We start from the raw sequence: 12,318 nt of genomic DNA on the forward strand, positions 1-12,318 counted from the left end.
ATGAAAATGAATTACGATTACAAAAAGATTACATTATAGGTTAAAAGATATATTAATTGTATTAATTTTAATTATTGAAGATATTATAAGAAGATGTGAAAATGTGATTGAGATAATAAAAAAAGATGATGATAATGAATTATTGACAAAAATATTAAAATTACCTTCTCCACAATATTTTACAACAAGAATAATAAAAGGATTATTATTAAATAAGAATGAAATAACATCAGTTTTCTTTGAATTAACATCAAATTTTGATTTATTTGGTCATATAAATTCATGTTTGGAGACAAATTATTTAAGTTTATTATTAAAATATGGTAAATTATCAGAAGAATTTAATATGATTTTAAGTAATTTTTTGAATAAATATTCGAATGGAATAGATTCAAGTTTAGAATATAATTATTATGAAGAATTTTTAATTCTTATTGGTTATTCTTTAGCTTTAGAATATTTTTGTGAAGCAATATATGCTTGTATATTAAGAGTAGAAGGTGAGAATGGATTAGGTATAATAAAAAAATATGATCCATTTAAAAAAGAAGGGGTGAATTTAATAGTAAATAAAAGTATTAATGATATTTTAAAGCAAGAAAGATGGGGTTATGGATTATTTCAAGAAAATTTAACAATAGATGGAAGTCATTTATTACATAGATTTATTGGTAATGATAAGATTAAGCCAGAAAGTTGTAAAATAAGTTTTATTAAGGAATTAGTTCAAAAGATTAAAGAGATAGAGAATTTAAAGAAAGGATTAAAAAATGAAGAATTAATAGAAGCAAAAAATTTATCATCAATTTTGAGTCTTTATTTAAGTATAATAAAGTTTTGTTTTAAATTTGGTATTTTTTATATATTAAAATCTCAATTAAATAAAAAGCAAGAAATAATAACAACTGGAGTTGTAGGTTGGGAATTTCATCCAACTTTGATGGAATTTGACTTTCCAAGTTATCCATTAGAAGATGGATTTCTTTCAAATTTAGAGTTGTTTGGTTTTGATAATCTTGTTAGTTCAGGAGATTATTCACAATTATTTGATTTAGAGAGTGGAGATTTGATTTCAAGGACAGAAATGAGTGTTGGGATGTACATTGATGACTTAGTTGATGAGAATGAAAGGTTTGGTTTTGAAGGATTTGGGGTAGGAATAGGGGTAGGAATAGGGATAGGAACAGAAACAGGAACAAAAGGAGCGGAAACAGGAACAGAAACAGGAACAGAAACAGAAACAGGAACAAAAACAGGAGCAGAAACAGAAACAGGAACAAAAACAAAAGAAGCGGAAACAGGAACAGGAGCTGAAATAAAAGCAGAGGTAAAATTAGAAGCTGGCGATGAAGCTAAAAAGGCTGAATTTCCAATTTTGACAGTAATGCCAGAATTAGGACCTGAGCAACATGTATTGGACAAATTGGATTTGAAAACATTAATGAATTATAATTTGATGAATTATTTAGAAATGTTTATCAAAGAATTATCAAATTTATTGTTACCAGAAATATTAGAAAAAGCTTTCAAGTTTTTAACAGGATGTGATTTAAATCTTTTATATTTAATAAATACCAGAATTTCAACAATTGAGTATTTACTAATTCAAATTTTGAAATTCAATAATAATAAAAGTGACTATAATTCTGTTAATTATGAATTACTATTTGAAACATTGAGAAATTTGGTTTCTAAATTAAAATCATATTTGGTTAAATGCCAAGAATTAAACAAATTTAAGTATCCTTGGTTACATATTCCAAATCTTAAAAACTTTAAAGAAAATATACAAAGCTTATTATTCAGTTTTTTCCAACAAGATAAAAATATACCAAAAGATTGTTTTTTAATTAATATAGAAGAAGTCAAAAAATTTATTTCTTTTCAGAAATTAAAGATTGAAAGACTTGAAAATATGGTAGAAAAGACTAAATTATTCATTCAAAATAGAGATGGAAAAAATGCTAATTTTAAAAGTTCAAGTACAATATTTCACTTAGAATTAGAAAAAGAAATAATCGGTTCAGCAATAATTAGAAATGAACAATTAACAGCCATTTGTGAAGAATTTTTAAATTATTTTCAACTAAATTCAAAGATTACAATTGATATATTTGATGTTTTAGAAAATTTATTTAGTTCCTTATTCATTAGTGATCTTCAAATCAGCCAGTTCAATTCAAGAATTTCTCAAGTATTTTCTCTTGGAGCTTCTGGTGCTGGTATTGGCACTAGTCCTGGCGGTAATATCGGCCCTAGCCCTAGCCTTACTCCCAGTCCTGGAACTCCTACCACTGGTGCTGGAGCTGTCTATACCCCTGCCCCTGCCCCTACCCCTACCTCTGCCCCCACCCCTCCACCTGCATATGGTGAGGCCAGTGGCTTTAATAGTCCATCTATTCTATTATTGTCTGATATTTATACAGAAGGAACTGAAGGACCTAATTCACCAACAATTCAGTCAAAGCCAATAAATGATATTAGTTCTCAAACAAATCAAGAAAATAGCGAATACTCGTTCTTTTTAAATGATCCAGAAGTTCAAAATTTGTATTCATTATATTTGTCATTAAATGAAGAACCACTCACTTTAATACAATTGATCGAATCTTCAGGATTTGATAAGGAATTTTTGATTCAAATGTTACTTAGTTTTCTAGAAGAAAATTAAATTTGAGCTGAAATAGGAAAAGAAATAAAGAAAAATGGAAAATGAAGAGAAATAGGAAATAAAGTTGAAAATGAGAAATGAGATCATAGAAAATATATAACAACACAAAACCATCATTTATAACATTAACAATAATAATAACTATTATTATTATTTTAAAAAAGAAAAAACAAAAAACATGCGGTATCAACCAATCTAAAATCACTTATTGACTTAAAAGTATTTTCTAAATTAATTAAATATATCCAAGTGGTGGGAAGTTCTCAAAGTTTAATTTTCAAATTGTGGGGCAATTTAAAGATTAAATTACATGTAATATATTATATCTTGAAATGTGCCGCCTAAGTTTGATTGCGTAATCCTAAAATTATGAATCTCAAAATAATAGTAAAGAAAAAAACAAAAAGCCTTTTTCCATGTCAAATTTAAAGGGAGAAGAAATGATTTAAGATTATTATTTGAGAATATTTTAAATATTATAACAAGTACAAGAACAAAATAGTTACTTCATTTCTTTTTTTTTTTTTTTTTAAATAAATATTGAATAATATTGATCAAAATTTTACGCATATATATAATAAGCTTTATATTTATATGGGGTTTTCTTTTTTTACTGGTTTATATGGTTTATTTTTAAATCTGTAGTTACCAGTACTACTTTTTAAATTAAAGTAACAGAATTATTGTTATAATTGGGGTTATTCAATTTTTCATTTGGTGAAAAATCAATTCAATAATTTTAGTTATATATTTACGTATAGCAATATATATTATAAGAGGGTAGCTCAGAATAAAAGATCATTTATTCATTTTTTTTTTTTCTCAGGGGTTTAATAATAATAACAACAGTTCATTCTTATTCAAAGAAAGATATTTTAATCGGATCTTGGTAAATTTTTGTTACATTATTTTAAATTGAATATAGGATATTTCAGAACATAATTGAGTATATAAAATAAAAGATTATACAAGTTTACACAAGACAAGAAAAAAATAATAGCAATCATAGATTAAATCTTTAATTATGAATACATGGTTAAATTTTGTAATTTTTTTGTTAATTGTATTTTTGGCAAATTATAAGGAAAATGGTATCTTTCTTAATAATCAATCCAATATCATTATAAGTGAGTTATGTTATTTAAATTTTCCAGGATTTAGCCAGAATTCTAAATTAACAATAGAAGATGAAATCACACATTGGATTTTAAGCAATATTCCGTTAAATGAAATAGGAATTTTAATAGCTCAATTGGAATCAAAAATCGAAAAATTGACTGGTGAATTTAATAAAATTAAAGATAATTCCAAAACTCTTAAAAGCAATTATGATAGTCATGCGTGCCATAATCCTAATATTAAAAAACAAAAAGGAAATAGATGCGAAGTATGTGATAAAAGAGCTAATGCCATTAAAAGGTTGCACTTACAAATGAAAGAGCTTGCTTCTAAGATCGTTAAATATCAACTTAAGCTTGATAAATGCAAATATAGAAAGGATATTCTTACTGGAAAAGTAGCTAATGAAGATGTTATGTATAGACCATTTACGAGTCCTTATTCTGGTAGATCACAACAAGATCTAGATAATTTGCAAATGAGACGTAAGCAAAAGGCTCATGCTAGAGAAAAACGACGACTTCAAAGATTAAAGGATGCAACTAGATTACCTATGAATAAACACGAACTATATATTCAAACTCAAAAAGAAAGAAAACTTGATCCTAAAAATTTGGTAATTAGTTATTTTCAGCCAAAAACTCTTATTTTGTTTACAGATAAATTATTAACTTCAATTTCAGAAGTATTGGAAGCTTTAATTAATTTTGATTTTAAAAAATGTTTGAATGATTCATTTCAAATCCAAATTGAAAGGATTCAAAAGACTTTAAAGTCACATTTTCACAAAAGAACAGTAATTCTAAATCAATTAGAAGCTGAAAAGAATATTTTGAATTATTTAAAAAATACTGATAATTTCTTAGATCAGAGAATTATGATACTTAAAAATACTTTAGCTATATTAAACAAATCCATATTATTTACTGAAGTTTTGCAGATGCTTTGCTTGTATGATGAAAAGAGAAATAGTTTTACAGCAACGGCTTTACCTCAAATATGTCAAGAAATTAGTTTTGAAATGCTTAAAAAAGAATTGGAAAAATTTAAGGAATTTAATAAAATACCATTAAATAAATTATTGGAAAATTTAAATGGTCAAACAGAAACAACTTCAACAGGAGTTACTGTGGAAAATGATAAATTTATTAGGTTTAGGGCGATATACAGCCAAATTCAACCAGTTTTACAATTTATATATAGAAAATGTGTTGAATTAAGATTTACTGTAAATAATGAAAATTTGAATCTTAATTTTGATGAAAATTTGTTTCCAGTTGTATCAAGATTACCAAGAGATTATTACGAAACAGGTGATTTATCTTCACTTAAAGTATTATTTGGATGGTTTTCAACATCAAATCAAACAAATCTTGCAAAAAATCTTACTACTAATATGATTTTAATGATACTAGAAAGAATTTTGCAACTTTTAAAAACTTTTGAATATATATTAAACAAATTGAAACAAATTCAAAATCCTGAATCGAGAGAGCAATATAATTTACAATTTTTTTCATTAAAATTTCAATTAAGTTTGTTAACAGCTCTTTTAACAATGCATATGGTAAAAATAAAAGAGATTAAACCACCCATGAAGTTTAATATAAAAGTTAAATCAATTGATAAGAATACACTTACTCAGTTAGTGAATAATGACACAAAGTTGGTGGAAGGTAGTCAAAAGTGTCACAATTTGGTATTGGCATTATTATATTATAGATATTTGCAATTAGGAGTGATATTGGAAAATGGGAAAAAACTTGATAAAAAAAATGCAAATAATTATACAGTTTTGTTAAGTTTTATTCCTGATTTATTAGAAGAAATTCTTAAAGCTATAAATAATTGTAAAGCAAAGTTAGAATATGAAGAATTATTGGAGACAGCAATTCAATTTTTGGATGGAAGTACAACTACAAGAGGATCAGAATTGAAAGATTTGTCTATATATCAATTAACTATGGGATTAGTTTCTTCATTCATTTATGAAGACTTTTCTATTTTGACTCCGAATATTAATAAGTTGGTTAAATTTCTTGAGAAGTTGTTAAAGAAGATTTTAGATGCACGAACTATTTCTGGGTTGAATGTAGAAAAGAAAAATATAAGTAGTTCAGCTGATACGGGTTTGCAACATACAAGTTTCTTGAGTAGTAATAGCATGTTTAAAGCTCAAAAGTATATATTTTCTGCTGAGTTTTTGAAGCTTTTGCTTGAGTTGTATAAACTTACGAGTGAATTGAAATCTCCAAGTTCTTATAAAAGTGCTAGTGGTCATGGTTTCTTTGTACCAGTTAATATTATGAGTCCTAGATTTACTCCAACACAGAGTTGCTCTTTCTCAACTCTTTCTGGAGGGTTTGTTCCTCCTTTAACTGATGTTTCTTCAGTGGATGATTCTTCATTATTTGATTCTGAAGAATCTGTAGAACTAGAGCCAAGACCAGGACCTGGAGCAGGACCAGGACCAGGACCAGGACCAGGACCAGGACCAGGACCAGGACCAGGACCAGGACCAGGACCAGGACCAGGACCAGGACCAGGACCAGGAGCAGGACCTAGACCAGGAGCAGGACCAGGACCTGTACTAGGACCAGGAACCCCAGGGAAACCAACAATTCCAGCTTGGCCTGGATCATCAGGAAGACCAAGTAGAATACCAGGAGGTGTACCAGTATTACCAGCGTTTCCAAGGTTAAACCAGCAGTTCCAAGTAAACCAGCAGTTCCAAGTAAACCAGCAGTTCCAAGTAAACCAGCAACTCCAAGTAAACCAGCAACTCCAAGTAAACCAGCAACTCCAAGTAAACCAGCAGTTCCAAGTAAACCAGCAACTCCAAGTAAACCAGCAGCTCCAAACAAACCAGCAGTTCCAAATAAACCAACAGTTCCAAGTGGATCTGGCGGAGGAGATGGTGATGAAGGAAATTATCCAATAAATGTATTAATTGAGGCTTCTCCAGAAAATGTAATTTTAGATCATTTAAATTTAATAACACTTTTAAGATGCGATTTAAACAGAAATATTCAATCTTTAGCTGAAGAATTAAGGTCGCTTTTATTACCAAAGGAAGTGGAATATGCAGTAAAATATTTAGAAGGATGTAATTTAGAGTTGCTATTACTAATTAATCGAAGAATTTCAACAATTTCGGAATTATTGGTTAGGTTAAATTCTTCTATTGGCGAAGCAAATAATAAAAGTTATTGTTACAGAGAAAGCTTATTAAAAAAAAATTTACTTTCAAATCTCCTTTTAGATATTTTGGAAAAATTAAATGATCTTTTGAAAAAATGTAAAGAAAAGAATAAATATAGATCATCTTGGGAACATATTTCTGATCTTTCTGGAGAAGAATTGTCAATTAAAAAGTTAATACATCCATCATTACTTGATTTGGGAAATTTTCCACTTATTTGTAATGATTTGAATCTAACACAAATAGAAAGTACTTTAAGAGAACAATGGAATAAATTAATTAGCTTAAAAGAAAAACTGAAAAACAAAGCTATTATTAAGCTAAAAGAAGTTAAAGCTTTAAAGAAAGAAATTTTGGTACACAAAGCAGCAATTCGCAGAAATAAAATATTATTTGATATATGCAAGGAATTTGTCAAACTAAAATATGTTAATTATAGTTTATACAATCGTATTTTAAGTGCTTTGGGAAATCTTACATCAAGTATGGAAGTGACTAGAGATGAAATTGTTCAGTTTAATAATAAAATGAAACAATTTTTCAAGCATAGTTTAGATGAAAATTATCAACATGATGAGCCTGTATCAGCAGGCGGAATAGAAGGAGGTGTAGCGGGAGCAGGAGAAGGAACAAATGAAGATGATGAAGATGATGAAGAAGTAATGAATTTATATGGAGTTTATTTAAGTTTAACTAAGGATGAGTCGGCTTTAAGTTTGGAAGAGATTAAGGGTTTAGCTAAGGAAGAAAAATATGACATAGCTGAATATTTAAAAATGTTTATCGAAAACTTAAAAAATGGAACTCAATCAACAGTTGGTCCTTCTGAACAAAAGAAACGAGAAGATAATGCTGAACAAGTTCTTGATTTAGCTGAAGTTCTTTTAGCAGATAAAGAAATTATAGAAATTTATAATTTATATTCTTCTTCTGTCGAAAATCCTTCAGATTTGAAACATTTGATTGAAATTTCAAATTATGATAAGGATTACTTATTAAATTTAATGCGTGAGCTTATCCAAAATTTATTTAGCACAACTAGTGGAGGTGGTGAAGGAGCAGAAGGTGGAATAGATTTACTTAGCACGCTTAAAAGTGATGAAGAAGTTTTATTGGCTTATGCTGCATACATGTCTATTGTACAAGGAAATTCTTTAAGTTTGGAAGAGTTGATTAAGGCTTCAGGCTATAACAAAGCTACTTTATTAAGTATGCTGGGTGAATATAGCCAAAGTTTAGCAGGTGGTGGAGGAGCTGAGGGAGGTGCAACTGGAGGAGCTGAGGGAGGTGCAACTGGAGGAGCTGAGGGAGGTGCAACTGGGGGAGCTGAGGGAGGTGCAACTGGGGGAGCTGAGGGAGGTGCAACTGGAGGAGCTGAGGAAGGTGCAGTCGGAGGAGCTGAGGAAGGTGCAGTCGGAGGAGCTGAGGAAGGTGCAGTCGGAGGAGCTGAGGAAGGTGCAGTCGGAGGAGCTGAGGGAGGTGCAGTCGGAGGAGCTGAGGGAGGTGCAGTCGGAGGAGCTGAGGGAGGCTGGGGCGTTGGTTCCGGATACGACTACATGCAAGTTGATGAGGAAGTTACAGAAAAGTATTTAGAATATGTAGAGTCAGTCTCACCTTCTAATTCACCTTTAAATTTGGCTGACTTCATACAAATGCCTGGAAATGATAGTAAGGAAGCTCTTTTGGAAGCTTTGGAAGAAGCCATTGCAAAGAATCATCGAGAATCAAGGGAAAAGAAGAGAAAAACACCAGCTTCTATTAAAAACATACTATCTTCATTTGGCACATTAACAAAAAAAAACGGAATGCCAGATCCTGCTGTTAGACCAAAAGTACCTATTTTGTCGGGAACCAAAATCAAAAGAAAAAAAAGATCAGCTGTTGAAGACTTGACAAATGATAAAGAGGTTTATGAAAAATACTTAGAATATGTTTCTTTGAGCGGTGATACTAAAAGTTTACAAGAATTATTTGATTCTGTAAATCGTAGTAGGTCAGAACTAATCAGATTGCTGGAAGATGGTATCGGAAAATCAAATCTAGGATTAATGCCTTCGGATGATCCATTAGCACAAAAACCACCGTCATACCCACCATCAAAGCCAGAAATGCCACCACCATATCGAAAACCACCGTCATACCCACAACCAAAGCCAGAAATGCCACCACCATATCAAAAACCACCGTCATACCCACAACCGAAGCCACAAATACCACCACCATACCAAAAACCACCGTCATACCCACAACCGAAGCCACAAATACCACCACCATACCAAAAACCACCGTCATACCCACAACCAAAGCCACAAATATCTACTTCGTCAGGTGGCCAACAAGTCCAATTAAGGTTTGATTCAAATGGAACATTAGATACAAAAAATATGGATATATCAAAAATCTCTATAAAAACCATCGAAAAATACTCACTCTCAGTCAAAGATGATTGCAAAAAAGAAGTTTTAGAACTTATGAAACTCTTACTTAAAGCTTCAGAAGCAGATTTAACCAATTTAAAATCATTAGATAAATTTGTAAGAGGATCTGGAAAATGTTTAGTTACAAATCAAAAAGTGAGTAGCATTAGTGGAGGAATGTGTAATAATTGTTTTATATGCAATTCCTCTCAAGTTAATCAGAAAAATATCAATAACATGGAGAAAGTAGTAGCTGCCTTAGCAGCTTTGGTTAATTATTGTACACAAAACTTAAGATCATAAAAAAGTGATAATAATCGACTAAGCCCATTTACTTGGTTAATCTATTTAAAAAAAAAGAAGAATAAAAACAAAAAAAACTCCTTTATTTTCCTCAATTCCAAGAGTAAGTCAATATCCGGAGTGGGTTATCTAAACAAAATGTGTGAATGGGCGGGCTTTCTCTTTTTTTTTTGCATGTATATAAAATATATTTTATATAATAAATATACATGTAAATTGTATGCTTATTTTTATTTCGAAAAAATGTAAAGTTTTGAATATTGATTAAAAGTGAGATTTACTTTTCAGTATTAATACTTTCATTTATAAAGGGAAGGGTGTGAGATAGTGAGAAAGAGAGAGCAAAGATTCCACATGTTCCCTATTTTTAATGGTGTTTTCCCTTGCTTGCGTGAGATATAGGCCTTAAATAATAGAAATAGGTACTTAAATTTAAGTAAAATTAGATGTTTCAACAAAACTAAGGTAAATAGAAATAAAGATCGCTCGTTTATTGTAATTAATCGTGATAATTTTTTTAATATTACATATTTCCTTTTTTTTTTTTTTTTATAATATATATTACATTAGTAATAATTGATTTTAATTAATTAAAGTATGTTACTACTTTTAGAGTTTTAATAATAGAAAAAAGAAAATGTTCTTATCTTATTTAATAATAAATTGAGGTTTACAGATATTATATATTTTTGCAATTTCGTTTTTGTATTTGTAGTGCCATTTATTTCCGTTTCCATTTCCTCTCAATAATATTACCTAGAGTATGAATAAATATTCCAAAGAATACAATAATAACATTGCAACTAATAATAAATAGATTCAAAATCCCTACCAAATAAAACAAGAAGAAAAAAAAAAAAGAAAAAGAAATATATGATCCTCTCTCTACTAATTTAAATAATTCCAATTCTGCTTGCTACATCAACAGCCTCAACATCAGGGGAAAGCTTTACAAATGCCTTTTTTCCATCCCCAAATGTATTAACAGTATTAACATTAGCAACCTTAACATCATAAAGTTTGTTAACAGCATACTTAATCTGAGTCTTATTAGCTCTTTCATTAACTAAAAATACAATAGTATTCAAAGTTTCAACCATCTTCATTGCAGATTCTGTAGTAATTGGCCTCTTAATAATATCATAACAGTCCAAACTCTTTTGTGTCTTAATGGATTTCCTCTCATACTTTGGATTTCTTTGTAATTTCAAAGTCTTTGGTCTGTAAAATTGAACTCTTGTTCTGATCTTTGTTGTTGAAGATCTTTTAGAGTTCTTTACTGCTTGAGCAGTCTTCTTAGCATTTGCCTTAGTTGCAGATGTAGATGATGCTTTTGTATTACCTATAAATAATATTAATAAATATGATCAAAATCGAATAGGTTGGTTGTGTTGTAATAATATTATCTGGATTAATAGACTGATTTTCAACTATAAATCACATAAACATATAATGTATATTTTATCAGTTTACCTTAAAATAATAATCTGACATTTATTCTCATTCTATTATTAGTCTATTTTTATTGAATATGATTAAAATAGACGTTATAAAAAGAAAAAGAATATATATTATATAAGTAAATTATAATTACTTTCATTGATAGATAGATGAATCATATACCAAATATGGATGATTTATAGGTGAAATTAACCAACCAACCAACCAACCAATCATTCAATAATACAACTAGCCAACCAACCAAAATATATTATTTATAAAAAATAACTTACCTTTCTTTGCAGACATTTTCTTCTTGATAATAATTAATATAAAAAATACTCAAAAAGATTTTCTATTAAATAAACAAATCAAACCTTGATTCTTATTTGTTTATTGTGAATTTAATTTCTACTCTTTTTTTTTTTTTAAAGAAAGAAAACTTGTTCTCTTCAAGCTGAACAAAAAATTAAATTTCAATCTTGACAAATTTTTTATTCATATTTTTTTTTTAATTACTATATTATTTATTTATTATTTATTTGCATTTTTAATATATTATTTATTATTGAGACAGCACCGCCCGCCCCTTCTTTTACTATTTTATTGTTCATTATTTTTTTTCTAAATGGGCGTCTCCTTTTGGCGGGCACTCACCGATACTTTTCTTTTAATTTTATTTAATTGAAAAAAAAATTCTAGAAAAAGGCGGGCGCATGTATTAATGTAATTTTTTTAGAACAAATTTAATAATAAGAAATATGAATTAATGTAGTAAGCTAACCTAATTCTCAACCAATAAATAAATAAATGAATATTAATTCTAGTAATCTAATATTTTGTTCAGTTATTTCAAGTAGAATGTTTTTTTATGCATGTGGAAACACACTTAATACTAATAAATCTATAGTAAAATTGATTTTTTAATACATTTAGTCAAACCTTTCTCTTTTTGATAATTTCTGAACAATATTGAATTGTTTGAGTAATTTCTTTGTGTTGAGCTCCATAATCAATCTCTTCAGATAAATTTTTTGATGATGAATTATTATCTCCAGAATTTGTTCTTGTATTAAATGGATTATTCATTTTAAGGGGCCTGATTTCGTGTTCCAAAGGGCGCGTAGGGGGATGATATCACACCCGGCCCCCTCTCAGCGCAGTGG

At 29.1% G+C, this 12,318-nt stretch overlaps 3 protein-coding genes across 3 annotated transcripts; 2 read left to right on the forward strand and 1 right to left on the reverse strand.

The window, feature by feature from the left end:
* Positions 1 to 346: 346 nt before the first annotated feature.
* Positions 347 to 2,671, forward strand: Chro.80087 (hypothetical protein). The annotated part of the gene is made up of 1 exon (XM_661357.1): positions 347 to 2,671. One exon carries the CDS (start codon positions 347 to 349, stop codon positions 2,669 to 2,671), a length of 2,325 nt encoding a protein of 774 aa, XP_666449.1.
* Positions 2,672 to 3,695: 1,024 nt separating this feature from the next.
* Chro.80081 (hypothetical protein) lies at positions 3,696 to 6,731 on the forward strand. Its single annotated transcript, XM_661358.1, has 1 exon — positions 3,696 to 6,731. The coding sequence occupies one exon, from the start codon at positions 3,696 to 3,698 to the stop codon at positions 6,729 to 6,731; it is 3,036 nt and encodes a 1,011-aa protein (XP_666450.1).
* Positions 6,732 to 10,605: 3,874 nt separating this feature from the next.
* Positions 10,606 to 10,818, reverse strand: Chro.80080 (ribosomal protein L23a). The annotated part of the gene is made up of 1 exon (XM_661359.1): positions 10,606 to 10,818. The coding sequence occupies one exon, from the start codon at positions 10,816 to 10,818 to the stop codon at positions 10,606 to 10,608; it is 213 nt and encodes a 70-aa protein (XP_666451.1).
* Positions 10,819 to 12,318: the final 1,500 nt, after the last annotated feature.

The sequence above is a fragment of the Cryptosporidium hominis genome (assembly GCF_000006425.1).
Source record: "Cryptosporidium hominis TU502 chromosome 8 CHRO018026, whole genome shotgun sequence".
Lineage (NCBI taxonomy): Eukaryota > Apicomplexa > Conoidasida > Eucoccidiorida > Cryptosporidiidae > Cryptosporidium > Cryptosporidium hominis.